The sequence below is a fragment of the Laetiporus sulphureus genome, assembly GCF_001632365.1.
Source record: "Laetiporus sulphureus 93-53 unplaced genomic scaffold LAESUscaffold_26, whole genome shotgun sequence".
NCBI lineage: Eukaryota > Fungi > Basidiomycota > Agaricomycetes > Polyporales > Laetiporaceae > Laetiporus > Laetiporus sulphureus.
This window is the reverse complement of record NW_024468535.1, coordinates 1-27,626: the sequence shown is the minus strand read 5'-3', so window position 1 is coordinate 27,626 and position 27,626 is coordinate 1. Positions and strand designations below refer to the sequence as shown.

At 51.9% G+C, this 27,626-nt stretch overlaps 10 protein-coding genes across 10 annotated transcripts; 5 read left to right on the top strand and 5 right to left on the bottom strand.

The window, feature by feature from the left end:
• Positions 1 to 311: 311 nt before the first annotated feature.
• On the top strand, positions 312 to 5,138 carry LAESUDRAFT_760219 (uncharacterized protein; the record flags this gene model as incomplete). Its single annotated transcript, XM_040912704.1, has 6 exons — positions 312 to 546; positions 604 to 1,232; positions 1,302 to 2,605; positions 2,661 to 3,999; positions 4,054 to 4,137; positions 4,191 to 5,138. 6 exons carry the CDS (start codon positions 312 to 314, stop codon positions 5,136 to 5,138), a joined length of 4,539 nt encoding a protein of 1,512 aa, XP_040763072.1.
• Positions 5,139 to 6,833: 1,695 nt separating this feature from the next.
• LAESUDRAFT_813465 (uncharacterized protein) lies at positions 6,834 to 9,477 on the top strand (the record flags this gene model as incomplete). Its single annotated transcript, XM_040914490.1, has 7 exons — positions 6,834 to 7,001; positions 7,055 to 7,480; positions 7,535 to 7,618; positions 7,672 to 8,049; positions 8,103 to 8,480; positions 8,535 to 9,113; positions 9,223 to 9,477. Exons 1-7 carry the CDS (start codon positions 6,885 to 6,887, stop codon positions 9,475 to 9,477), a joined length of 2,217 nt encoding a protein of 738 aa, XP_040763071.1. The 5' UTR covers positions 6,834 to 6,884.
• A 1,682-nt stretch (positions 9,478 to 11,159) lies between these two features.
• On the bottom strand, positions 11,160 to 11,977 carry LAESUDRAFT_224652 (uncharacterized protein). Its single transcript, XM_040901635.1, has 2 exons — positions 11,301 to 11,977; positions 11,160 to 11,243 (listed from the first exon to the last, which is right to left on the bottom strand). The coding sequence occupies exon 1, from the start codon at positions 11,770 to 11,772 to the stop codon at positions 11,392 to 11,394; it is 381 nt and encodes a 126-aa protein (XP_040763070.1). The 5' UTR covers positions 11,773 to 11,977; the 3' UTR covers positions 11,160 to 11,243; positions 11,301 to 11,391.
• Positions 11,978 to 12,692: 715 nt separating this feature from the next.
• Positions 12,693 to 13,233, top strand: LAESUDRAFT_714890 (uncharacterized protein; the record flags this gene model as incomplete). The annotated part of the gene is made up of 2 exons (XM_040907096.1): positions 12,693 to 12,985; positions 13,155 to 13,233. The coding sequence occupies 2 exons, from the start codon at positions 12,693 to 12,695 to the stop codon at positions 13,231 to 13,233; spliced, it is 372 nt and encodes a 123-aa protein (XP_040763069.1).
• A 430-nt stretch (positions 13,234 to 13,663) lies between these two features.
• On the bottom strand, positions 13,664 to 14,845 carry LAESUDRAFT_760217 (uncharacterized protein; the record flags this gene model as incomplete). Its single annotated transcript, XM_040912703.1, has 4 exons — positions 13,664 to 13,807; positions 13,864 to 14,298; positions 14,349 to 14,594; positions 14,642 to 14,845. The coding sequence occupies 4 exons, from the start codon at positions 14,843 to 14,845 to the stop codon at positions 13,664 to 13,666; spliced, it is 1,029 nt and encodes a 342-aa protein (XP_040763068.1).
• Positions 14,846 to 15,859: 1,014 nt separating this feature from the next.
• Positions 15,860 to 18,472, top strand: LAESUDRAFT_760216 (uncharacterized protein; the record flags this gene model as incomplete). The annotated part of the gene is made up of 4 exons (XM_040912702.1): positions 15,860 to 15,909; positions 15,959 to 17,580; positions 17,636 to 17,814; positions 17,864 to 18,472. 4 exons carry the CDS (start codon positions 15,860 to 15,862, stop codon positions 18,470 to 18,472), a joined length of 2,460 nt encoding a protein of 819 aa, XP_040763067.1.
• A 1,396-nt stretch (positions 18,473 to 19,868) lies between these two features.
• On the bottom strand, positions 19,869 to 20,549 carry LAESUDRAFT_655938 (WD40 repeat-like protein; the record flags this gene model as incomplete). Its single annotated transcript, XM_040904586.1, has 4 exons — positions 19,869 to 19,987; positions 20,041 to 20,173; positions 20,225 to 20,409; positions 20,462 to 20,549. The coding sequence occupies 4 exons, from the start codon at positions 20,547 to 20,549 to the stop codon at positions 19,869 to 19,871; spliced, it is 525 nt and encodes a 174-aa protein (XP_040763066.1).
• A 1,608-nt stretch (positions 20,550 to 22,157) lies between these two features.
• LAESUDRAFT_760214 (uncharacterized protein) lies at positions 22,158 to 24,257 on the top strand (the record flags this gene model as incomplete). The annotated part of the gene is made up of 8 exons (XM_040912701.1): positions 22,158 to 22,199; positions 22,311 to 22,376; positions 22,434 to 22,484; positions 22,531 to 22,758; positions 22,816 to 23,259; positions 23,313 to 23,714; positions 23,765 to 24,187; positions 24,237 to 24,257. The coding sequence occupies 8 exons, from the start codon at positions 22,158 to 22,160 to the stop codon at positions 24,255 to 24,257; spliced, it is 1,677 nt and encodes a 558-aa protein (XP_040763065.1).
• Positions 24,258 to 25,166: 909 nt separating this feature from the next.
• LAESUDRAFT_620742 (uncharacterized protein) lies at positions 25,167 to 26,396 on the bottom strand (the record flags this gene model as incomplete). The annotated part of the gene is made up of 3 exons (XM_040903270.1): positions 25,167 to 25,324; positions 25,373 to 26,010; positions 26,062 to 26,396. Coding segments are annotated over 3 exons (1,131 nt in total), but the record flags the coding sequence as incomplete, so codon positions are not given.
• Positions 26,397 to 27,281: 885 nt separating this feature from the next.
• Positions 27,282 to 27,611, bottom strand: LAESUDRAFT_619922 (uncharacterized protein; the record flags this gene model as incomplete). The annotated part of the gene is made up of 1 exon (XM_040903260.1): positions 27,282 to 27,611. A coding segment is annotated over one exon (330 nt), but the record flags the coding sequence as incomplete, so codon positions are not given.
• Positions 27,612 to 27,626: the final 15 nt, after the last annotated feature.

The window sequence follows — 27,626 nt, the reverse complement described above, 5'->3', positions numbered from 1 at the left end:
TGATCGGGGTCCGGGGTCGCTGAGGTGATCATTTTTGGTTCGGTGTCCTTGTGCGAGTTGCCCTCAGTCTTCCACCAGGACAGACACTCCGGATTGCTGCACGTCCAGCATCCGCTTTTCGAGTGCTTTTTTCAATCCCCTCTCGCGATCATTCGTTCGCCTGCAGGCAGGTCATCTTTCACGACCGACCCTTCACGCGAAGAAACTAAAAACAAGATCTCATCAAATCTCCGCTCCATCGCGACAATTCGTGCGTATTTTCTGCCGATGTCTTCCTTGTATCGCATGTATTAAACCTCTCTCTTCCCAGAATGAGCAAATCTTCCACTGCAACTGCACCCAAGATTCCGACCCAGCTCTCATCAAAGTCAGCTTGGTCCAAGGGCCCGCCCCAGACGTCCTCAGCACCCTCACCACGTTCCCAGTCGCCCGCTCCCAATCAATCAGCCCCACAACCGACCCACTCTAGACGTCCCAGTGCGTTAGGTCAGGGCGTATCGTTTAAGGATGGCGTCGCGCGAACACCGTCGAGTGCTGCAAAATCAGGTACGTCGTTCGCCCGCCATCTCTCGGGAAAGAAAGGGCAGCTGAGCATCGACGCAGGCTCCTCGGTGACCTTTGGGTCAATAGATGACGTTTCCGCGCCCATCTCGTCTTCTCCTGCGTCCGTCCCGCCCATCAAGTCCGAGGGCGTAAAGTCCTTCGGCACTCTCCCAGCGACGCCTACCTCCGCGCCAGTCAACGGCAAGCTCCCTGCCCCTTCCTCAGCATCTACGTCCTCATCACATCCGCCGCATCCCAAGTTTGATGTCAAAAAGCTCTTCCAGATCCCGAGCAGCGCACCGCCGGTCTCGACGGCACCCTCCCAATCCTCCGCCGCCGACATCACCTCTCCGTCGAACCGACCATCCGCGCTGCCTCAGCTCTCCCCTCAGCAGCCGCCGTCACTGGGCCCTCATATGTATACCCCCTTCGTCCCCAGCGGCGGGCTCCGGCCACAGCAAAATGGCGCACAGCCAACGTCTGGCGGACCGCCACGCTCGCCTGTGTACCCGCGGCAGATGCCAAACGGGCAGATGAATGGCGTGAACGGCCGACCGAACGGGTCACCGGCCAACCCTGGTGGTGCAGGGCCGATGCCTACGGGGATGTCGAGCCCACGCATGGGACCGCCCATGGCGGGGCAGCCCACCGGCATGCCTCAGCCGATGCCGATGCAGGGCTGGTACTATGTACGTCCCAACTCATCTTTTGCGCCTTTGCTGACAGATACGCTGACAATTGTATGCGATATGCAGCAGTATCAGTATCCTCCGTTTACTGGCATGCCTCCCGAGGCATATATTCCGTACCCCCAAGCCTGGGCCATGCCACAGCAGATGATGCCTCAGCCACATCAGCCGCCGCAGAGCATGCCTGGGCCACCGCCACAAACTGGCATGCCGCTATCGCCACGCAATCCACCGCCTCCATTGCATCCTCCTGGAACTCCGACTCTCGCACCCGCGATGGCGAACACCGGTCACCCGCCACATGGAACGCCCTCCCCGCACACGCACACATCCGCGCTCAGTAACGTCTCCTCGCCCCCACCCACCCCATCTACGAGCACTTCGGGCAGTGGCCTGAACCGGCTGAACACGCAAGCAGCCGCATTCATGCCGCGCCAGAGTAAGATCAGGATCACGACCGCTGATGGGGCACAAGTGAACCTTGAGAACCTGAAGCAGGGTGTGGCAACTCCGACGCAGGCTGCGCCGGCCTCGCCGGTGCCCCCACGGAAGCAGACACTGGTACGATTAGAGGCGCCCGAGGCGAGGGAGAAGCGGTTAGCGGAGGAGATGGAGAAGGAGCGGCTGAAGAAGGAGAAGGAGGAGAAGGCGAAGCTGGAGGAGAAGGCTAAGCTGGAGGAGAAGGCTAAGCTGGAGGAGGCGGAAAGGGCAAAGAAGGCAAAGGAGGAAGAGGAGGAGAAGGCGAGAAGAGCACGTGAAGAGGTGGAAAGAAAGAAGGCGGAGGAGGAGGATCGGATACGCAAGCAGAAGGAGGAAGAGGAGGCACGGCTGAAGGAGGAGGAGGAGAAACGGGTGCGGCAAGAGGAAGAGGAGAGGGAGAAGGAGAAGGAGCGTGCAAGGAAAGAGGAGGAGGAGCGAATACTCAAGGAAGAGGAGGAGCGGGCGACACAGGAGGCTGAGGAGGCTAAGGCGAAGGCGGCTGAGGTCGTGGAGGAGGCAAAACCTGCTGTAGAGGAGCCTTCAAAAGCCGAGCCAGAGGAGGGCGAGCTCGAAGAGCACGTGCAGGAGCGGGAGCTGCCAAAGCCTACTGAGAAGCCGGAGTCTATCGCGGAAGAGCCAGAGGAAGAGGCAAAGGAGAAGGTCCAGGACAAGGGTCCGCTTAGGATCGACACTGCTGTCTCTATTCCTGAGCCGAAGAAGCGACCTGGACCACTGGATCTTTCTTCTGCGAAGAGTCAGCCTATCACCCCGGGATTGCCGTCCGCACTTGCGACGGCTCGCATCATTGAGGACATTTCGAGCGTATCGTACCCAGAAGGCATCAAGAGCCCCAAGGTCGAGCTCAACCAGAATGCGAAGCAAGGCAAGTTCAGGTGCGTATTCATCCCGAACTTGTGTTGTGGCGGGTGTATTCATCTGACGTTGCAGGTACGATCGAGATTTCCTCATGCAGTTCATGGCTATTTGCAAGGAGAAGCCTGATTCTCTCCCGCCTTTGGATGCTATCGGCCTCGAGCCATCCGACCAGTCGTTCCCAATGAGCCGTGGAGGCTCACAACGTCGTCAATCTTCTGCGGCTATGGGCCCTCCGTCATCAACCGCACGCACCGGTCTGGGCATTTCGAACTTTAAAGCAGGCCCGAGCATGTTCAACATGGGCCAATTCGCCGCGCCACCTGCGAAGATGTCGAGTGACGAGCGCTTCGCAATGTCGAACCCAAGCCGGACCGCGTCGATGTCTAGTGGTCCGCAAGGTATGCAGTTTGGCCGTCCTGCACCGATGGTGCGCTCGTCGAGTCAGGGAGGTGCTGGTGCGATGAGTAGTAAGCGCACGCGCAGCAAACGGGGTACGGACCGCGGCGATGCGGGCAGGGGTGGGCCGTCTGGTTCTGCATTCGGTTCATACGGTATGCAGCCTGGCGGACCACTTGAGCCTGTCGCACCCCTGGAAGTCTCCGCCAACCGATGGCAGCCAGCCAGCATTGTCAAGAAGCCTCAGCAGGTCGATATCGATTCGCCAGAGGTTGTCGACCGGAAGGTCCGTGCGCTATTGAACAAGCTCACGATGGAGCGGTTCGAGTCGATCTCAGACCAGATCATCGAATGGGCGAACAAGTCGGAGAACGAGACGGATGGGAAAACGCTCATTCAGGTCATCCGACTCGTGTTCGAGAAGGCGACGGACGAGGCGACGTGGTCAGAGATGTATGCGCGGTTATGCCGGAAGATGATGGAGCAGATCAGCCCGAAGGTGCAGGATGAAGGGATTAAGACCGCGGATGGAAAACCTATCGCTGGCGGTCACTTGTTCCGGAAGTACCTACTCAACCGCTGTCAGGAGGACTTCGAGCGCGGCTGGGTGGCGAAGGAAGCTACCGCCGCGGCGGCCGCTACAAAGGCCACCGAGGACCAGGCTGCGAAGGCGGCCGCAGAGAAGGACACAGGCGAGGATGTGCTGTATTCGTCGGAGTACTATGCTGCGCAGAAGGCCAAGCGTCAGGGTTTGGGCCTGATCAAGTTCATCGGCGAGCTGTTCAAGCTGCAGATGCTCACGGAGCGTATCATGCACGAGTGTGTGAAGAAGCTGCTCGGCAACGTCGAGAACCCAGAGGAGGAGGAAATCGAGAGTTTGTGCAAGCTCTTGACCACCGTTGGAAAGCTCCTGGATACACCGAAGGCGCATGCGCATATGGATGTCTACTTTGCGCGCATGAAGGAGCTCTGCAAGAACCCCAACGTGAATTCTCGTATGCAGTTTATGTTGCAGGTATGTTGATTATCCATTTTTGCAGGAACATCGTGCTCATCGTGCGTTCCCCAGGACGTTATCGAGTTGCGTGCGCGCAATTGGGTGCCTCGTAACCTAGTTGCGGCTCCGACAACCATCGCTGCCGTTCATGAACTGGTAGGTTTCATTCTGTCTGAGTCAAAGTTGCATTGATGAACGACGTTTTACAGGCCGCGAAGGAGAAAGAGCGGGAAGCTCAACGGAGCACGTCACAGAGCATGTCAAGAGGTGGATCCCGTCGCGGTGGTGAGCGTGAGCACCCGCAGGTTGGTCCCGACGGCTGGTCGGTTGCCGGCACGCAGAAGCAGTCCAACAAAGTTGGAGACCTCTCGCACTTTGGTAAGATCAGCAAGACTCCGGCATCTATGGTGCTCGGTCCTAGCAACATCTTCCAGAAGGACAAGAGCAAGAGCCGCGAAAGCACCATATCGCGCGCTAGCTCGTCGAACATGTTCTCGAAGCTGATGGAGAACCCTGAGCTCGCGAATGAGACTGTGTTGTCGAAGTCGAGCCGACCACCGAGCCGAAAGTCGAGTATTGACCTTGGTCCGGGTGGTGTGCCAGAGCCGGCACCGCAACGAAGGAAACTGCAACTCCTTCCACGCTCGAAACCGCTGGCCGACGAAACGAAGTCTACAGCGACGCCCGCTGAATCAGAGGCTGGCGGATCGGACGAGGAGAGCGTAGAGGAGAGCGTATCGTTGATGAGCGAGGCAGAGGCCAACACACGGGTGAAGGAGGACTCGAAGGAGTTCTTCAGTATTCGCGACTTGAACGAAGCCGAGGTATACTTCACCAAACTCCCATCAGAGCACAGATTCCGTCTCGTCGACAAACTTGTCTCTTCAGCTCTCGAATCGAAGGAGGCAGACGCGCAGCTGGTTGCGGATTTCTTCTCGCGTACTTTGTCAAAGAACCTGTGCTCGCCGCAAGCCTTCGAGGACGGCTTTGCTCCCGCTGCGGAGATCCTTGACGACATAGCGATCGATGCGCCAAAGGCATTCAACCTCATGGCGATCATGATGAAGGGTGCCGGGCTCGACAAAGACGAGGAACGGCGGACGCGGCTTGCGAGCAAGTCGATGGACAGCGACAAGTTACTCGGCCTGCTATCATAGACATTCCTTCGTTGGTGTTCTGCTTCATTGCTGTGTTCTATCCGCGCTTACTCTTTCATCTTTCATCACTCCTGTGTGTCTATCATTGTCCTGCATTTCACATCCTGTTATGAACCGCGCATTCGCGATGGTCGCCTGCATCCATGTGTAACAGCTACGTACATACATAGCCTCATATCGCACGATAATCATGGGTCTTTGTCCAATTTCTTTCCTCATACAAATAGTCTGCTTTTAACGGTCTGGGCATATTTATTGCAAGCTACTCGTGTCTATCGTAGATGGAGTTTTGTCTCTCGTCTGGTAAGCAATCCCTTTTGGAATATGGGAAGGGCATCAACTGACGATTGTCTTCCAACACTGCACAGTATCTACAAGAGCTTGGTCCTGAGTTTATGTATTCTTTTTTGCTCTTCATGTCGTTTCCTAGACGGATGGTTGCCTGTTACGATAGCCATTGTGAAGAATTCTGCCAGACTGTCCTGAACGAATGTGCCTTGGACAAGTCTCTTCAATGGCTTACGGCCCGGCCGCCGCTAGGGAAAAGATAGTCAGCCAGACGGTGTGATCTTCGACTGTTCATATCGACACGCTGCAAGACAGCACCATTACCGTGCTTTCATCGGCAGATTGCGGTATGTCATGCATCCATTGGTTGACTGATCGTGGAGTACTAGTAGAATCATCAAGCATAAAGATATCTTCAACCGAACGTACCATGGAAGTGAACGCAGTGATAAAATGGCGTTTTCACGCGTCCTTCTGTAGCATACCTGCGCAATAAGTTGTGGATCATATTTGCTATGATCACGTCCGACACCAACGCGGAACACCTGCGAAGGTACCCAGAAGGTTGAACACAGCGCATACATTCTATTCACAGTAACAAGAACAAGGCGGCATCAAGTATGCGGTTTCCTTTGCAGCGCCGGTCTGATCACGGCTTCACACAAATAATTTGTTCTTGCAAGGCTTCGCCTAGTACACAGATACAATTCAGCGCTGAATAGTTTTGTCGGGCACATGAATCCAATGCACGTTCCTACTCACCTCTTCAGATGCTCCGAGTCCTGTTAGATCGCCACCTCGCCATTTCAGCGATCTGCAACATGATCAGCACATCTTGGACACTATCGGGCTTTTCCCCTGTTGTAAATAGGGATCATTCACGCATTGTATTGGCAGACGCACCATGTCGCGGCATGATGGTCTCTTCGTCAAGCTGCACGACGTATGTTCGTTTTCTTGCTCTCCTGCCCTGAAAATTGTCTAACTATCCGTGTTACGTCGGGTTTCGGATCTCATACGTCGCCTTCGTGGAAGCTGTTTATCCTGACGAGGATTCAGTCAAGCGTAAAGCTCGAGCCAATGGGACTGCCTTTCGATCTCGACTCTTCGCCTTACTCAATACCGTCATGTCCACCCTTCGACCCACGCTATGTCACCCTTATAGACAATCCTTCACACAAACTGTGGATTACTGATTTCAGCGGAGCTGGTACGATATGGATGAACCTCAGCATTACTATACGATGTTGTAGAAATTATGCACACACACGTCTATATTTATATCCCAGCGTTGTCCGTCGTGCATGTACTATTGTAGCTCACATTGGTTCGGAACTCAACCGCGTTAATTCGAGAGTGACGCTCGGAATGCAATTCAGCGCCATTCATCCGCCGGCAGCTGCCGCCCATCAATAGCCAGCTCCCCCAGCAATATTGTGCTCGCTGGTGATACCTGGTATGAAGGAGCAAGCGACACAGAGCGTTCCCCAGGACGCTGACGAGTTGCGTGCGCGCAATTGGGTGCCTCGTAACCAGGGTGCGGCTCCGACAACCATCGCTGCCGTTCATGAACTGGTAGGTTTCATTATGCCCCAGTCAAGATTGCATTGGTGAACGACGTTTTACAGGCCGCGAAGGAGAAAGAGCGGGAAGCTCAACGGAGCACGTCGCACAGCATGTCAAGAGGTGGATCCCGTCGCGGTGGCGAGCGTGAGCACCCGCAGGTTGGTCCTGACGGCTGGTCGGTTGCCGGTACGCAGAAGCAGTCCGACAAAGCCGCAGACCTCTCGCAGTTCGGTGAGGTTAGCAAGACGCCGGCATCTAAGATGCTCACGGAGCGTATCAATATCATGCACGAGCGTGTGAAGAGGCTGCTCGCCAACGTCGAGAACCCAGAGGAGGAAGAAGTCGAGAGTTTGTGCAAGCTCTTGACCACCGTTGGAAAGCTCCTGGACACACCGAAGGCGCGTGCGCGTATGGATGTCTACTTCGCGCGCATGAAGGAGCTCTGCAAGAACCCCAACGTGAATTCTCGTATGCAGTTTATGTTGCAGGTATGTGATTACCCATTTTTACGCGGAACATGGTGCTCATCGTGCGTTCCCCAGGACGTTATCGAGTTGCGTGCACGTAATTGGGTGCCTCGCAACCAGGTTGCGGCTCCGACAACCATCGCTGCTGTTCATGAACTGGTAGGTTTCATTATGCCCGAGTCAAGACTGCATTGATGAACGACGTTTTACAGGCCGCGAAGGAGAAGGAGGGGGAAGCTCAGTGCGGCACCACGCAAAGCATGTCGAGAGATGAATCCCGTCGCGGGGATGAGCGCGATGACCCGCGGGTTGGTCTCGACCGCTCGTCGGTTGCCGCTACGCAGAAGCGGTCCAACAAAGCTGGAGACCTCTCGCACTTCGGTAAGATTAGCAAGACACCGTCCTCTATGGTGCTCGGTCCTAGCAGCATCTTCCAGAAGGACAAGAGCAAGAGCGGCGAAAGCACCATATCGCGCGCTAGCTCGTTGAACATGCTCTCGAAGCTGATCGAGGATCAGTTCGCGAACTTTGAGACTGTATCGTCGAAGTCGAGCCGACCACCGAGCCGCTTCGCTGCCGTTGATGGACTGGTAGGTTTCATTCTGTCTGAGTCAAAGCTGCATTGATGACCAATGTTTCGCAGGCCGCGAAGGGAACAGAGCGGGACGCTCAGAGGAGCACGACGCACAGCATGTCGAGAGGTGGATGCCGTCTCCGTGTTGAGCGCGAGCACCCGCGGGTTGGTCTCGACCGCTCGTCGGCTGCCGGTACGCAGAAGCAGTCCAACAAAGCTGGAGACCTCTCGCACTTCGGTAAGATTATCAAGCCACCGTCCTCTATGGTGCTCGGTCCTAGCAGCATCTTCCAGAAGGACAAGAGCAAGAGCGGCGAAAGCACCATATCGCGCGCTAGTTCATCGAATATGTTCTCGAAGCTGATGGAGAACCCTGAGCTTGCGAACGAGGCTGTATCGTCGAAGTCGAGCCGACCACCGAGCCGCTTCGCTGCCATTCATGAACTGGTAGGGTTTCATTATGCCCGAGTCAAGATTGCATTGATGAACGACGTTTTACAGGCCGCGAAAGAGAAGGAGCGGGAAGCTCAGTGCAGCACCGCGCACAGCACGTCGAGAAGTGAATCCCGTCGCGGGGATGAGCGCGATCACCCGCAGGTTGGTCTCGACGGCGGGTCGGTTGCCGGCACGCAGAAGCAGTCCAACAAAGGCGGAGATCTCTCGCACTTCGGTAAGATTAGCAAGACGCCATCGTCTATGGTGCTCGGCCCTAGCAGCATCTTCCAGAGAGACAAGAGTAAGAGCCGAGAAAGCACCATATCGCGCGCTAGCTCGTTGAACATGTTCTCGAAGCTGATGGAGAATCCTGAGCTCGCGAACGAGACTGTCTCGTCGGAATTGAGCCGACCACCGAGCCGAAAGTCGAGCATTGACCTTGGTCCGGGTGGTGTGCCAGAGCCGGCACCGCAACGCAGGAAACTGCAACTCCTTCCACGGTCGAAACCGCTGGCCGACGAAACGAAGTCCACAGCGACGCCTGCTGAATCAGAGGCTGGCGGTTCTGACAAGGAGAGAGGAGAGGAAAACGTATCGTCGATGAGCGAGGCAGAGGCCAAGACACGGGTGAAGGAGGACTCGAAGGTTCAGCATCCGCGACTTGAATGAAGCCAAGGTGTACTTCACCAAACTCCCGTCAGAGCACAGATTCCGTCTCGTCGACAAACTTGTCTCCTGAGCTCTCGAATCGAAGGAGGCAGACGCGCAGCTTGTTGCGGATTTCTTCTCGCGTGCTCTGTCAAAGAACTTGTGCTCGCCGCAGGCCTTCGAGGACGGCTTTGCTCCCGCTGCGGAGATCCTTGACGACATAGCGATCGATGCGCCAAAGGCATTCAACCTCATGGCGATCATGATGAAGGGTGCCGGGCTCGACAAAGACGAGGAACGGCGGACGCGGCTTGCGAGCAAGTCGATGGACAGCGACAAGTTACTCGGCCTGCTATCATAGACATTCCTTCGTTGGTGTTCTGCTTCATTGCTGTGTTCTATCCGCGCTTACTCTTTCATCTTTCATCACTCCTGTGTGTCTATCATTGTCCTGCATTTCACATCCTGTTATGATTCCGCGCATTCGCGATGGTCGCCTGCATCCATGTGTAACAGCTACGTACATACATAGCCTCATATCGCACGATAATCATGGGTCTTTGTCCAATTCCTTTCCCCATACAAATAGTCTGCTTTTAACGGTCTGGGCATATTTACTGCAAGCTACTCGTGTCTATCATAGATGGTGTTTTGTCTCTCGTTTGGTGAGCAATTCCTTTTCGAATATGGGAAAGGCATCAACTGACGATTGTCTTCCATCACTGCACAGTATCTACAAGAGCTTGGTGCTGAGTTTATGTATTCTTTTTTGCTCTTCATGTCGTTTCTTAGACGGATGGTTGCCTGCTACGATGGCCATTGTGAAGAATTCTGCCAGACTGTCCTGAACGAATGTGCCTTGGACAAGTCTCTTCAATAACTTACGGCCCGGCCGTCGTTGGGGAAAAGATAGTGGCAGTATCAAGTACGCGGACTCGTTTGCAGCTTCACACAAACAACTGTTCTTACAAGGCTTCGCCTGCGCAGGATACAGCTCAGTGCTGAATACTGTCGGGCATGCAAATCCAATGCACGTTCCTATTCACCTGAGTCAGATCATGCTCCTTTTAGGCCCCACCTCGTCTTATCAGTGATCTGTAACGTGATGGTCTTTTCATTAAGCTGCACGACGTATGCTCGTTCTCTTGATCTCCTGCCCTGAAAATCCTCTGACTATCTGAGTTACATTGGGTTTCACATCTCATTCGTCGCCTTCGTGGAAGCTGTTTGTCCTAACGAGGATTCAGTCAAGCAGAAGCTCGAGCGGATGGGACTGCCTTTCGACTTCGACACTCTTCGACTTACTCTATACCGTCATGTCAGCCCTTTTAATGTCCTTTTCCGCCTCATAGACAATATGATGTTATAGAATCATTGTACACATGTCTATATTTGCATCCCGACATTGTCTGTCGTGTCTGTACTATTAACAGCTTAAATTGGTTCGGAACTCAACCGCGTTAATTCTGATGCATCGATCACTCCGAGACGGAGAAAGTTGCGACAGTAACGCTCGGAATGAGATGATTGTGACTGAATGTGCATCAGCGCCATTCACCTGCCAGTCGGCAGTTGCCGCCCATCTATTCCCAGGTCCTCAGCAATGTGCTCCCTGGTGATATAGAAGCAAGCGACACAGAAAGAAGATCTTCTGCCGTCGTGCTGCCAATGGCTCTGGACTCAGTGCAGCCCTGCAGCAAGAAGCAGGCACGACACCTCGGACGACCTGTAAACATGGAAACCGCGGAAACTGGGCATTCGCCTTCGCAGGTGGTAGCTTTGACATTATACACTTTCACTGGCAGTTCGCATGCACACCTATTGGGCGCTTCAAAGTTGTTTAAAATATACACCTGCAATCATGTCTAGAAGTTGAATAGAGCATCGCTACCGGCGTCCTACGCTATTCATAGTTAGCAACCAGGACAAGGCTGCACCGAGGGTCCGGACTCTCCGCAGCCACCTGGCGAGGTCCTCACGGCCAATCAATCCTCGCCGAACCTGACCTGTGCTAATATAACCCAATGCTGAGTAAACGCATGCCGAGACAAGGTTACCTGTGTAATCCACCCTTTGGGAACCACGTGCGACGCAGCTGCCTCACCATGTTAGCATGTCGACAGCAGCCTGCGGCGCAGTCAGAACAAGAAAACGATCCTGCGCAGTGGAAGAGTTACCACAGACCTTGTATTTCCGGACGCGCCATCTGGAGACCTGCCAGTGAGCCGCTCTCTCTCCTGTCTGCGAACCTCGACGAGCGTCCCAACCCAACGGCCTACTTCCTCCCATTCCCTTCCAACGTTCTGGGGTCGTCGCATAGGTAGAATACGGTAAGATCCCTTAACGAAGGAAGGTGGCAGAGTCCGAGCAGGAGATAGCCTATCATGGAGTCTTGTGACACGTCTACGCATAATGACTCAAGACACCGTAAGCTCCCCAAGGCGTGCGACAGTGAAGCAGACCATCGAACAGTGCCACGTAACATCAGCAGAGATAGTTGCGGGGAAATTTGAGGAATGTTGGCAAAGAACGAAGTTACAGATTCTTCACTACATGTCGGACGCGGAAATATCCTCAACATGGTGAGATTGGGGCCAAGGAAGAGCGGTACGTATTTGAAGTTCCAGCCCTCGCAAGAGAGATTGAGGCTGAGCATATTGGAGAACGGCGTAACGGATAATGTGGCCAATCGGAGCGCAAGCACTTTGCACACGGTATTCTTACTGGAGTCAGCACCACCAAGCGCGGTGTCCACCAGATAGAGAAGTTGAATCCGTTTTGCGTGGAGATCAAATCTAGACCAATCCTCTGGAAGAAGAGGCCGAATGAACGTCTGCGTTCTCGATGAGACTGAGCGTGATCTACGGGCGACGAGAAATAGAATCTTACCAATGACTCATTTTGCACCTTCCATGAATCATGCGGCACATAACACCGCAGGCATGATACCGTTGGTCCCCACGGCAAATGCTGTGTAAATGTGGCGTGAGAGTGTGACCTATGCCGTGAGGTCTTCAATTGTGACATATACAATGCTAAAGCCGGAATCTGTGCCTGAGTATTCGGCTCATCTAAATGATAAACCATAAATTGGGAAAAGGCAGTGTGATCAAACTTAGAATATTGCATACCACATTTAAGGTCAGGCCAGGCACAATTGCGAATTGTAAATATGTGCCGGTATGCCGTGCGAACGCAAATTATGCACAACATTTGCTTCAGTAACATGTTTTATTTGCAGAATGCGGACAGAGCCAACATTCATGCAAATAGTTAATATGGTGCCTGGTCAACATCTAGGATGGTTTTCTAATCCTCGCATATATAAAACTTCAGTTCTCATAGAACAGTACAGGGGATGAATCGGCCTGCCGAGCGACTCAACTCAGTGGGCCACTTCTGAGTCATGGGATTTAGACGCCACTGTAGGGCAGGCTGGCACTGAGGCACGGGGATATAGACGCACTGGGGCGCTTCCGCTCCCCCTTTCATCTTCTCGCCCCTTCCTTGTAGGTAGATTAGAAAACATTACTGAAGTCTCCCGCTAGCCAATTTCGCCGTCAGCCTGAAGCGCCCATGTCTGAGTTCAGGCCTCCACAAACGATGTCTTTCCAACTCACCGCAGGCATCGTCAAGCGTCTTGGAGACACGAACAGTGTCCCCGCTGACGTGCTCGAGTCGCAGCCAACCGTGCAGTTTCTCGCGTTCAAAAAGGTTGCGCTGGCCTCAGAGGCGGCGGCGACGATGGATCGCTACTGCGTGATCATGTCGGACGGGCAACATTTCTTGCAATCGATGATCGCAACACTGTTGAACGAGTTCATTGAGACTGGGCAAGTTGGGAAACACTCGGTTGCGGTCATCGAGCGGTTCAGATGGCATGAAGCTTGCCTACATTCGCCACTGCAGTCATCAGCTCGATACTGCGTATTTCAGCAGCAACGATTGGGCATGGAAAGAACATTTCACATTGTTGTGGAAGGTAACAGCTTGATATTACATTTTGTCGATTGTCTGTTAGCGCGTGTATTTTATTAGTATTATAACCAGAATCAAGCACTTCATTGTTCGCTTGGGAACGAGTAAAGGACGCAATTGCGATGAGTTCAACACATAAAAAATAGCAGTGGGTGCATCTACGCAACTGGATGGGCCTTCAGTTCGGCAGCTACACGAATATCGAAGGAAATGCGAAAGCATGCTGCATCATTCAATATGAGCACCCGACGTTACCATACGAACTTCTAAGCATGATTACTACCGGCTTTGATACGGAAGCGACATCGTACCTGCAGATCTCGTCGATCCACCGCTTAGGTTCGCAGATCCTGGCTTCTCTCTCAGATGCCACCGTTCATTCGATAGGGACAGTCATGCTCATGGAGATGAACGGCGTGCAAACAAGTTTGGTCCTCCTTAGTAGACGATAATTGACCCGACAGGCTAGTACAATATTCATCATGAGCTGCTTGCTTGGACTGATCCTTTCGGTGCTAAAAATCTACCCTCTCTGCTTCATATGTGATTTGGTGGCTAAGCAGTTCCCTTCAGTGGGCTTCTTTAGTGATGATAATTGAGACGATACCTATCACGCACAAGTACTCATCCTTCATCAATTCGTCAATGTCATCACGTCCCAGTAGTCCTTCTGAATAGTTAAAAAAAGGTTTGAAGTTGCTTGGATCGATCACCTATGCATTCGTTCACATTCAGTCTTCTCAATAAATAGAGGACATGTTACACTAACCTGACAACATTCATAGACTCCCAATTTTGCGCTAAGCGAACGCAAATCCAAATTTCCGTCTGGCAAACAATGGATTGACACCTCCTTGATCGGATTCCAGTCTTTCGCTCGGTCAAACAGCCTGATTCGTACCTCCCGAGAAGGATGAGATCTATTCTTTCCATTAGCCTTAGCTTCGAATGTCGTTGGACCTGCAGGCGGCATCGCCACTTCTACTCGATCTTGAACAAGAAATGTTGCTACGCTGGGGGGGGCAATCGTCAATGCTACCTCGAACATCGTGTTCAAATCTTCCTCATATCTATGATGGGTATCTTGCACGACGAGATCAGCTTCGAGATGAGGTCGCTTCACTGGGTCATCCGCGGTGTTATCAGCCAAGGGACGTTTCCTTTGAATGGGTGAGATCGTCTCTTCCTCTACAGGTGTGCTTTCCTAGTGCAAACGTTAGCGGGTGTCGAGTTGCTATATGTGAATGGTCTCACTGATGTTGAGATGGGCGCATTCTGTGCAGACAACGTTGATCCCTCTGGAGCCAAAGCAGAAGTGTCTGAAGACTTTGAGCAAGACTCCAAGCGAGCCCGTTTAGAAACCTCGGGAAGTAAATCATCCGCTGCCCTCCGCCTCTTGATGTGAGGTCCAGCCTCCGCAACGTGAGTTTCGACTGGCTGAGGAGATGCCTTGTTAGCTTCGCTGGAAGGGCTCACGGCAGGCACACTAAAAGCTGCCCGCTGGCTCCTATTCAGCGCGATACTCAAGAAAAAGAACGACGACTTACGTTGTCGAGAAGAGTGCGGATATAATCCTCCTTCAGAACTCGGTTCTTTGCAGCCTTTTGACCCCTCCGTCCGGTCGGAGCGACATATAATTGGCGAGAATTGCACAACTCACGCAAAACGGCTAGAGTGAAGTGTCTGAAAAAATCAGGCTTGGCATAATCTTGTCGAAGCTTCCATTGAGCGTGAGCGACGGTGTACGCCATGAGACTCTCATTCTGAACGGACGGGGACCGTTTTATGGGATAGGAAGTCGCTGCGGGAGTGAGCCATCCAATGGATGTCAGCGGTGTATAAACACTTACTTGAAACCGTATGTTCGTGCTGCAGTGAATTCGATAACCAAAGTTGCGACAGAAATAGCGAAGACTCAACGCGGTAGCACAATGGAGAGCCAGACAGACCTGGGGAGAAAACAACGGTAGATCTATCAGTTTGCGAGGCCGCAACTATTGTGCACCGAAAAGCAAGGAAATTATAGATCCAGCGAGCACTGAGCGAAACCACAAAAGCGGCGTTGCCGGGGGGGAGGCGAGAAGATAAAAGTAAGAAAAGAAGAAAACATAAGTGCCACAGTACGTCTATATCCCCTGCGTCAGTGACAGCCTGCCCTAAAGTGGGCATCTACATCCCGTGACTCAGCGCCAGTGCGCCCACACACTTGTGGCTGAGCTATTTCTTTTTTGAGTCACACCCCACTCTTTACTCAACTGTTTCACTCGTTTTGCCCCCCTACGCTCCTTTGAACCCCTTTAAATTTACCTACAGGTTCTACGTATAAATAGAGGCCTGAAAATCCATGTGTAGAGCAGCGCTCGTCTTACCGGAAATTCAGAGATCTTCAAACATGTCTATTCCCTGCACGTGACGCTCTAGCTCGTGTGACGCCACCTCCTACCGAAAAAGTAGCTGCGAACGTCACAGCCAGCCTGCCCTGAAGTGGCTGATCTCAAAACGTGTCGTCGGGCCACCGTGGTTTCTCTTTCGCCTCCTCCATCAAGGACGCATTTGGGCGTATTTGCATCAACAGCCGCGTAGTGGTGGCGCGTTCCTGGATCAGCTTCCTTCATTAATTTGTACAAGGTGCATCTACTTCTATTCCTCGTAGGCCTCTTCCTCACAACGCGCTCATGTGATATATTTGCCTTTTAGTTTCACGTGGTCGACATGTTTCGAACTGAGCACAGCCGATTTATTTCTCACCCTCAACAACTGGCTGGATGTCTCTCCCTCCATCCAAACAGCAGAAGGCCCCCTTTGCCATGAATTTGTAAGAATACACTTTCGTGCATTAAATCTTTTACTGATACAATTCACAGGCGAAGCCAGTCCAAGTCGAATGCCCGCGTGACGAAGGGAACCACGTCAAATGCGTCCACACCCGCAATGCAGTCGGGTATTGCAGACGATGGGGAGACACAGCAGATGGTAGCTAGTCCCGACGGTGTTGATCAGCCTCCCAAGAAGCCAGTCAAGGGCAAGCAGCTTCCCAAACATGAACCAGTTGCTCGCACCATGCCTCCAGTTAGAGGCAGGCAGTCTGCCAAAGACAAACAGGCCAAGGCTCCAGAGCTCTCTTCGACACCACAGCTCCCCGAAACTCCACAGCGACCATCCACAGCTGCTCCCGTCATTCATATAACTCCCTCGAAGGTCTCATCAGCCAATTCTGACTTCGAAGAAACAGCAAAAATTGACCATATCCAAGCATCGCTCACGGGGTTCATGGTGATGAATAGAAACACTGTAGAGCTGACTCTCTGGCGCTGGCTACACAATGGAATGTCAAAACAGAGCCAGCGTAAACTAGAACAAACAGTACGAAGCTTCGTCAACACATTTTGCGAAGCTGGTTGGCCTCAGCTGGTGAACAAGACCTTCACCGCTGAAGCGCAACTATACGAGCCCTTCGTCAATATCATGCATGCAGTCGAGGACCACTTCAACCATCTCATGCCTAATACGATCTTTGGCTCAGCAAGGAACGTTCACAAGATGCAATTTGCACACGCTGCTCGCTCGGACGATGGAACATCTGGTCTACACTCCAGTCCCGATATCGCGATATTCGAGGAGAAGAAGTGCTCGAGGGGCTGCAACGTATTGCTCGCTCGTTACTGCCATGTCCGCAATGCTTTGGAAATCAAGCTGCAATGCAACACGTCAGTCGAGAATGATGCAGTCCAGCTTGGCGTGTACGTGCGGCAAATGCTCATAGAACAACCCGATCGACGCTTCGCCGCATCATTCGTCTTTACGGAGAGAAATTTACGTTTATACGGTTTTGACCGAAGTGGCGTATGGCACTCGCCATTCATTGATTTCCATAAACACCCTGACCTACTCGTCCTCGCAATCCTATTTCTCCATTCGAATGATCATGCCATCGGCAGGAACACTGAAATCATGCTGAGCAAGAAGTCGAACAAGACTTCTGCAGTACTCAAATTATCGGAAATGGCCATTGCTCCCTATTGTCCCATGCAAATCGCTAAACCGACAAAGACCACTAACAACGACACCACGTTTCATGACATCGTCGTGAATGCAGATCGCTGGAAACGTTCCCGGACCATCCGATCGCGTGGAACGACATGCTGGATGGGTGAAATCTGCAAGTCCAAGAAGTTAGGATGCGTAGTGAAGGATTACTGGCGAGCTGCCAATCGAACATCGGAGGCAACCATGCTTCTCGCTGCCCACGGTGTGAATGGCGTTGGAGAGATGTTTGCATCCAGGGAGCGGGAAAGGGTCTCAGATTTCCGGGGACAGGACTTTCTGCATAAACAAGATTTCTTCCAAATCGAGAATGCTCCTGAAGCATTGAACCATGCACCGGACCACGTTCATTGCTTGCTACTTTTGGAACGTTACGATGGACCATTATCGTGCGCCCCGAACCCTTTACAGTTTCTTATCGCTTTTCATGACTGCGTCTGCGGTAAGGCATTCCATCCTAGCACTATTTCATGTTTCGCTCACGAAATACCTTTAAGGACACCGTGATCTGTTGTTGGGGCGAGGCATCCTCCACCGTGACATCAGCTTCAACAACCTAATGTATTACAGTGCTGGCACTTCCGGAAACACTGGCAAGCTCATCGATTTGGATCTGGCCGCAAATGTGAGGACGCTATGGAACTCAGGTGTGGCAACCATTGGTGACTTTCGAACAGTAAGTGCATGTGCTGTATTCTCGACATCTGTTCTAACCATCAGCTTAGGGCACTCGCATATTCCAATCCGTCAAAGTCATGTATACCGACAAGACAACTTTTGAAACCCTTGGTCCCCACAATCACCTCGATGATCTCGAGTCATTCTTCTATGTGCTCGCTTACTACTGTGCAACGCTCGACGGGCCAACCACAGAGGTGCAGCCAAAACCCATAGAAACAGTTAGACCATTCGAAGACTGGTTCGCAAGTCCAAATATGAAGTCGCTCTGGGTACGCGAGCCCCATGGTATTATCGGGCCCACGACCTACATGCAACATATCTGGAGTGTGGTGTCCTCTCGCATGGTCGAGTTCTTCACCCCGCATGTTCAGTTTGCCTACGACGTTGATTGGGATCGTCGGTATAAGAGGCAATGCGAGGCACCGCCGCCGCCGCATCTCACTGAGAAGCAGTGCATGAAATCAGCAGTGCAGGATTACCAAACGTTCATTGGTATTATCGATGACGCAATTTCCTACCTCAAGGACTTCAACGCCATCCCTGAGGATGCGGAGCCAAGTACATGGTCTGCTACACCAAGCAATGTCAGACAGGAAGTCGAGGTCAATAAGAGTCGTGTTCCACGCCCAGCAGCAAGACGATCCAGACGATAATCGCATTGTGACCAGTGTGCATGTATGTATTTGCGTGTAGCACTTCGAACGATCCACACGATAATTGCATTGTGACCAGTATATATGTATATATTCACGTGTATGTATTTGCGTATAGCACTTCTTTCAGACACTCGGGCTTGACTATGTGGGCCACGCTGATAAGGGACGTCATCATATCCGGGGATAGCATATACATAGATGCAAGAGCCTATTGCGACTAGCTTGCCGAACAGCCAAAGAAAAGGTTGTGCTACTTCTCACAGATCCCAACGCGCACGCCTGTGCCACGTATTGGCCTGAATATCTCTGAGACCCCTCAGGGTCTCGGACGCCAAAAAGTACCCCAATCTGACCCGTTTGCCCATTGACATGCTTGCTATCAGAAATCTCAGAAAAGTGCCTGCTCTCATTTCTTGTTTGAGTAAGGCCGCCCCGCGACATCTCGACACGGTTCCACCGGTGGATCGCTTCTCGGGCATTGTCTCAGACTCATTTCATCACCCAAGCCGTGAGCTAGACAATGCAGTTGCACATAGTTAACAAACAACAAATGTACATATCAGAGTGGCTACACGTCCATGACCATGCGAGCAGTGAATACATAAGCTTTGGTAAGCAGCAGCCATATCCCTCCAACGTATCCATGAACACCTGCCCCTATGATGCTTGCGAATACGGCACTAAGGAAAGCGACGAAGAGCAACTGTGACCAGGAAGTCATATGCACGAAGGCGTTTTCAACGGGTTCCTTCTTGTACGGCGAAACCTGGTTGTATAAATTTCAGCGGCAGCACTTACTTAAGCCCTGATCGCTTACCTTGACCCATACTTTGATCTCCGACGGTCCACCTTCAGTGGTAGCAGTGACGATCAATGTACCGTCGACATGCTCGCGTGTCTAGATGAAAGTGATCGTGATCGGTCGTTCATGAGGAATTGTCGAAGGTTTTCATGCTACGTACAGCCACAGCTTGAATAAGTGTCCCGGAATGTTCAAGTCGGTCCATGAGGCGACCAGTCGTGCTTTCGAAGATACGCGCAAACCCATCGTCACCGCCTACAACGAACCCCATATCGAGAATTGCAATCTGCATGATTTGGTTGCGTAGAATCGGGTACGTGTAGGAACGAACCCGTTCCAGTGACGGAAACTTATACTCATCCACACCGCTGACAAGGTTTGAAACGAAGAAAGCCCGTTCGTCACAGGACAAGACAGAATGGCCGCTATGAATTAGACGTTATTGAAGCTACGATACATAAATGAAACCAATGCTTACATGCGGGTGGGAATCTGCTTCAACCACTTGAGGCTCCAAGGGTCGATGCCATAGCAGAAGCTATGCGGGTACATTCAGAGCATTGTTCGAGCAGTGAAGCCGGCTAGGAACTCTCACATCTTGTGCGACTCACAGAAGCACACAATAATGCTCGCGCCTGCATCGCAGAAATGCACAGAGCGCGCAATAGCGTCTTGACGGGGAGGTTCCGTAACGAGACTCTCTAAAATGCCTAGATACAATCCTATGTGAATGACCGGCACTCGAGAATGCAGAGGTACTCACCGCCTGCGTTTAATTTCCATACCTGGGCAGTTCCTCCTCTGACACTGGCAACACGACCAAAGTTGCAATCAAATTGGAGGTCCTCGACCATGCCCTTATGAGCAATTGTCATCGAAGAAAAATTGAATATCGTCTGCCGGGATGCTCAATAAACCCGGACCAGAGGCGGACAGTTAGGACTTACGTTGACCTCGATCCTTTGGTATAACTGCAAGTTGCCATCCGAGCAGCCAAATACGAACACGATGGTAGCTCCTTTGTCCATATCAAGCCAGCATATCGCGGTGACTGCTCCATTGAAGACACAGGAAATTTCCTGCACTTTCTCGCCCGACTTGAGATTCCATACCATCAAGCACCCATCATCAGCTTCAAACAAAACAATCAGATCGGCAACCAGCAGAATAATTGAGATATGCACCTCCTGATAGCATGAGCGAGCCGTCGCTGCTAAGCGCAAGAATGTTGATAGGTAGAGCGTGCACAGTCAAAGTCTTCCTCAATGTCATCTAGGACGGACTTAATTCAGGATATTGCGAGACATTGCGTACACACATCTCTGACATGGTTTATGATTTTGTAAGAGAAGACACTTGACAAAAGAGCAGGACGGCGAGGCAGTGACAGCGGAATGGTGGAGCGATTTATAGTTATATCGATGATTGAGCCGGCAGCGATAGCGGCCAGCCAGGTGCTGCACATGCTGGATGATGAACGTTGGTATTCCCTGGTATAACACGGCTAGACGCACCTCCGTCGAAGTGTTTCGACGTCGCATGCCGTGTAGGTGGAGCAACTGTGACGGACCGGAATGAATGAGAAGCTCGGAAGGGAACAAACGTACGTACCTGCTAGGCCCGGTACTCTCCAACGAAGCTTGCGATAGTTCGTGACAGATCTCAGAGCGGCCTTGCCGATCCAGGAGAACACATGCGGACGACGAGCGGCGACGAGCAAGAAGTCGATGAGCGTGGCCATCGCACCTTCGCGTTTGTCTTACAGAAGATCCCGAGTTATACTGTGATACTAAAACTTTATGAGCTTCACAAGTACTCGATAATATATATATTGAAACACCGTAACGATTGCCGCCCACTTCGGTCAGGCCGCACTGACCGTAGTGGGCGAAAGAGAAGGTGTGCAAGTCCAAGCCGGTTACCATAAGCGGCGATGTTTAGGGCAGGGTGTCACCGGCACGTGCGTATATCAGACCGGCTCTGCGGGCGCTTATATCTTTTCCTCCTGCTTCGATCCCACAGACCCCCCTTACCGCCCCCTCCTCAGGCTGCCTTCTCATTGCCTTATCCTGTCTGTCCAACGCAGATCGCTGGATTCAACGCAAATATCTGGCTTCAACTTCAGACCAACGCAGGTGAGCTAGCCTGCCTCGCTTTCATCACGCGTCGTCTTCTGCTCCAAGGGCCTACCTTTCATACATCATCAACCCCGCAATCTGATCCGTAGATCATCCCCGCAATCTGATCTGCTACCCCACTCAATCACGATCTCGCCTTCAGTGGCCGTCCCGACAGCCGACCTCAAGTCGTGGCCGTCGCGAACGTTGCAGGCTGGTGAGTAGGTAGCTCCGCTATATTGGACTTCTTTCTTACGTACTCTTCGTTGAACCGCCTTCGCGCTCCGACCATCCACACTCGACTATTTTTGATCCGTGCCCACTCTAATCTGGTGCGCAGTCGGATCCGCGTTCCGCACTTGATCCGCAAACACATCCGATCGCACGTCCTCCTTCACAGTGGCCGTCCTGTAGCCGTCCTGTACTTGTCGCCGTCGCCAACGTTGCAGGCTAGTGAGTGGCTTTGCTATATTGGACTTCCTTTTGTCCCATTCTGGTGGCCTCCGTGAACTTCCTCGCCTTCACATCAAAAGCCGCTACGCCCAGAATGGTACTTGCAACGGATTGTTATGGAATCGCAGCTGCTCCAGCATGCAGCCGCTTGGGATGTCGGTGAGTGGACTTCTTTCTCATTCTTTCATAGCCGACATTCGCACTGAATCGGCCTCGGGTTTCGAGACTGGGTTTTACGCTCGGCCTCAGAGCATTCTCGCATTATGATATAAGACATATGTCCTCCCTTCTAAGTCGCACTGTCCTAGCTATGGAGAGCGACAAAGCACCTGTTCAGAGCTCTGGCCTTGGCGTAGGCGCCAAGTCCTCCAAACTTTCGTGAAGGATCGATGGATGGTACCACACCGTGAGTGCCTATCCTGTTCCTGGTTCCGCGCGTGCTTACTCTAGTCATGATCAATAGATCGCTTTGCCTGCAGTGGATGTCACGCCCGCCGAGTTATCCGGCAACCCTTGGGTCACTATCACCGTGCGTTTCTTCCAGTTGATGCCTAATGTAAAAGATAGTAATGGCACCAATCTGTAGCCGGAAGCATATGCAGAATCTCATGAGATTGGATTCGTTGGCATTCATGATGTGAGGACTTTAACCCGCCTTGCGACGACTGCTCACCTTATAAAAGGAGGGGTCTCCTGGGCCATCCGAACATGAATACAGTTCTGAGGATGAGATGAGGCAAGACATCTTCGATGAATCTCTTGTCAACGAAGCTCTTGTCGCTCTTTCCGACGAAGTTCCCGCATTCGATGCAATGCTACATCATGAAAGAGCCTCGGACCGTGTTGCTCCAGAATCTCGAGCTCCCTCAATCGGTGTTTCTCATGTCAGTCATTCGGAGCTCGTGTTCCAGGTGAGCTCACGTCCACTGCTCTATAAGAGACAATATTCACTGGTTCTCGACTGTTAGTTTCCGAACGGTAGATCGTCGGCTTTCCTTTCCATAGTCGAAGGTCATGGGCATGCCACCGCTCCAGGCATTATCCTCGGCGCCTCAGTTGGACCTCCTGTAAGCACTGCAGAGAGGCCTATTGACGATGCTCCGTTGTCCAAACTGATGCAGGCAATGTCGCTTGCTGTGGCGACTGGAGTGAGGGAGGGCGTCCAAAAGGCCTTGGACACAGTTGGTAATCAGGGTGGACACAAGGGTGGACGCACTCAGTTCGGCAGTCGGGGCAATGCCGGGCATGGAATACACGACCGTGTTGATAGGAGTTCTCGAGCCGCTACAGGCTCTGGGCGCATGGATGTCGATGAAGAAGAATACTTTGGAGATGAAGACGAGGGCGGAGATGCATGCGCAATCCTGAGAAGTCAGGGGAGGAAGGGCCCTCGAGACAACAATTTGTTCAATGTAAGCGAACGTTTTTTCAGCGTGGAACAATTATCTAAGCGTAAATTCATAAGGCTCGGTTTCGCGATTATCTGCGCAGCAGACACGTCTTGCCCATTTCTGGTGTTCGTCCGCAAAGCGCCACTCCTGACGCTGTACAAGCGTTCGCAGATGGATCTGGTGACGGGCCCGATATCGCCGCGCCGTTGATCGACTGGAACCACGAGTTAAGCTCGCGCTGGAACAAGGAGGTCGTCTTTCTCCTGTCGCGAGACTTCCTTCAGCGGATCAAATCAGGCCACGAGTCTCCCCTAGTGTTCGATGAGGAGACTATGTCACAGATTGCTATCGCTCGTTCCTGCACTATGAAATTGCAGCGTGTGCGAATAGAAATCCGTGATGCCGGAAGACTGGACTCAGACAAGAAGAAATCTGAGAATGCAGCCGCATTTCGGCGCAATACTCGTCGCCAGGGAGTGAGTATTGCCATCAAGGTATATTCTATCGCTGACAATTGTTCTACTAGATCTTCAACCGCAGAATGGGTATCGTCAAAGCGAATAAGGCGAGCGAACGATCGCTTTGGGGTGCTATAGAAGAGGTTCTCGAGCTACTTGATATCGCCGGAATGAGTTCCGATCACACCGATGATGGTATTACCCAAGACTTCAAAGTGGTCCGCCGTGCACGTTTGCTTTGGCGTCATGACGACCTTGAAATACTGTGCCATGCTATCGACACTTTTCATGCCATGTCTAGGATTCCACAGTCTAGGGGAAACAGGGCCCTTCTGCGTATATCGCTACTAACAGTATCATCTCTGAAGTCTAGCCGGCAGTACGTCCGTGGGCTGCCACGATCATTCTATGATGCGCAGTGGCTGGCATCTCTTGACAAGTCTGAATGCCAGCAAGTAGGATACACGAGCGCAATCGAAATACCTCATTTGGTAAGCCCATACGCATGCACTTTTGACCATTCTGAACATCACTTTGTAGGCTGACTATGTTGATGGCTGACGAGGGATCAACAAGTCGATATTCGGTCGCTAGGCGCGCATTTCTCATATCTACCCGTGTCTCGCACTTGTACTAGTAGTGGAAACCCCTATGCATGGTGATTGCGACAGACGATGTGAACGCCTCTTGACAGCACATCTCAGGCTTCTTCAATTCTGTTGGGATGGGTGGTGAGAATGTTGTCTCGGTCCTTCACGGCGATATCACGGCACTCATATGCAAGGAAGGTGAACCAATCATTATTATATACGAGAGCTATGGAGACCTTGTGTACTACATGAAGAGGCGAGCATAGATCAGATGTTTCTATTCACGTACTAACATTTTTGTGAGATGTTGTTCGATGCATATCTAGAATAAGAGATATACCTTGGTTGGGAGAGCCTTCATTACATATGTGACACTGCTCCATTCCTGTCGAAGTGCATGACACAGTCTACGATTCGAAGGGATGATTTCTATGTGATTGTCAAGCACTTTTGACCATATGCTGGCACCGAAGTCAGGAAATTCGGTAAAAGGATCGTGCATCTCGGTTGGCTTTTGCTTGTACCTATATATGACCAGGATAATGTACGCGTTAGGGTGACACTCGGAGTAGTCCGCCGCCGGAATGGACAGTATGCTGCGAATGACTCCAGGGATCATCACCGAACCTACGGCTGGCTGGAAGAATACAAGACTGTTAGATTCTCCAGCATGATATGTGGAGAAGCGGACTCCATTAATGGTGTATCGCTCATGGTTGAGTGCTTTTCGTCCAAGTCTCCAGTCGCCAAGCTCAGATGCAAGCACCATCGTCTCTGCTGATAATGCCTCATAGAGATCGGGCTCGATATCCTGCCAATCGCGCCAATCCGAGACACAAGGTGCTTTGGCCTGAACAGCTCCAAAGTCGAGATAGGCACGGATGTCTGACATCAACGTTCCGCGGTCACCTTCATTGAAGCAGCTTTCGATAATAGACGAGCACTTCCGCAGGACGTCTGGACACTCAGCACATTTCAAGAAAGCTTTGATATTCGCCGCTGCGCAGAATGATTCTAACATCGTTTTTTCCAATTGACCTGAAATTACGTGAGCACCATCCTTTCGTGGATCGAACTTTTACTGACCCAATTTGCCGTTTGTGTTGGTTTGCTGCAGTATTCCTATCACCCTCTCGAAAGGAAACATCCACCAGCCTCGTATTGGTCCGAACCTCAATAAGAAATCTCCCAGATGCAGGGCAGCATGGTGATTCGGACGGAGAGATAGATCAGGACGCAGTTCCCGTATCCCGGATACATAGGAATGCATGTGTTCGGTATAGATCTGTTTGTGCTCTTCCGAGATGATATAAGATGTGGCGTACTGCACCGCGCACGCAAGCAACATTGTGGATCGAATTAAGGCATAGCGAGTGTCCCTGTCGGGATGTGTATGTGCCGTAGAAGGTTTCCATCTCTTCATAAGGGAGACGGGTAGTTCAAATTCGATTACGGCCTTCCAATGGTCTGCTTTCAGCTTTCCCCGTGCTTTCGTTCCCATGTTGCATGGTGGGCCACTCGAGTATGTCGGACGGGTTGTCTGTGATATATCGTGCTGCAAATTTCTCAAGTCTTTTCCAGAAAATACTGCAACAGCCCTACTCGATTCGTCGTCTTCGCTCTTCTTTGCAATATTCTCTGCGCATTCATCGACGTAGTCTTTCCCTATGACTGAATCGTGAGCTGCAATCGGTATCGAGCGTGCAGGTATCTCAAATGAAGGTCTTGCCATTGTGGTGCGCATGCTCCCCTAGAGGTATCATTGTGACTTACACCTATACGAATTTTGCAGTGGACTCACCATTAGCGCATCAATTATGACTTTCTTCTTCAGCTTCTTCGTTGACCCCCACGACGGCTGCTCCACACCTCGTTTTTGGCACATGAGTCGCAAGGCCAATCTCGACTTTCGATCGAGTTTCTTAGCAGCATCTTCGGAGACCAAGATTTTCTCAATTTTCTCAACTTCCTTTCGTATGTTCGTACTGTCCGGCGTGCGCATGCTCTCGGGATCGTCAACGTCGTCATCGTACCGATCGTTGACTGGCATGTCCATACCAATAATCATGCGCACATGGTACTGGACTAGCCCAAGAAGCAGGTTATGCATTCCGTCCACCACCACACAGCGAGTCGGGTCCCAATACGGCAACCTCAACAGTTGTGACCATCTTACACCGTGGGCACGATAAGTGGCTTGCTGTCGAGCCTTCGTCTTCGCGTTCCGCCACTCATTGGCAAAAACGACGACATCTTTTTTGGCCTTCATCGTCCATTTGTTCATATCTATATTGTTGATGTCCTTTAAGAGCAAAACACACAGTGCACAGAAGCAAGTCGCCGAGGGACCAGCCATACCCGCAACCTTTCTTCCTGCGGGGAGATCTGTGACGAGAAGTGCTATCGCGGAGCGCGTGAGTCGTCCTCGAGGATGTTTGTACGTCCGAGTGTACCAGACGCCGTCTTCCCAGGAAACCAGGAGCTTGTCGATCAGAGGTCGAAGGAAATGATCTATCTCTTCCAGAGACGGCTCATGTGGCCCAGGAATGATACCCATGAGATATAAATTCTCTGGTTTATACCTCAGACTGGGAGGCAGGAGCAGACAGCACATCACTACGGAACCTTCTGAGACCGACCTTCCCGCTATCTTATTGAGATAGGGATTGAACCAGTCCACTGAAAGGCTCCACAGTAAACGGATCTCGGTGCCGGATACGCGTAAAAACGGCCCTCCATCCTTGTCCTTGAATTCACGTACGACAGAGCCATCGCTGATATCGTAGAGACGGTGCGTCTGCGCGATCTGGCCTCCTAGCGTAAGTGCGTCCTCGATTCCCGGTCTGCAGAGCAGCTGCCCTACAAATGAATCGAAGTCTTGTATCGCAAACGGGCATCGTGGTAGACGTACGCTGCGTCCGTCGCGCACCTCATGAATCGTGAGTTTTGTATTGCAGGGCACGCTTCTTTCCCAGCGTCGAAACCGGCAACGCGCAGGATAGACAGGAATGCCAGATTGGTATGAAGGCTCGTACGTGGATGAGCAAGTTGGACAAACTGCCCAGACGATGGTTACAGGATCGAGGTCGAATAGTTTCCGGACACTTCGAATGTCCGTGGGGAATCTCTTGAGAATCTCTTGATCGTCAGATGAGACTGCACCTTTCTGTTGTATAGCACATTCGATGATCAGCTTGAGCATTCGCAAGGCAAAATTGCAGGCCCTTCGAGTCGACCCTCTGAGCAAGTTGAGAATAAGTGCCATGAAAATCGAGAGCAGCAAGAGAGGATTTATACGATCGAGGGGATGATCAAAATGTTTGTCTCGAGTTCCGATAAG

Excerpts from the sequence above, each read along its gene's own strand:
- LAESUDRAFT_224652 (XM_040901635.1), bottom strand. The coding sequence starts at position 11,772 with ATGCTCAGCCTCAATCTCTCTTGCGAGGGCTGGAACTTCAAATACGTA.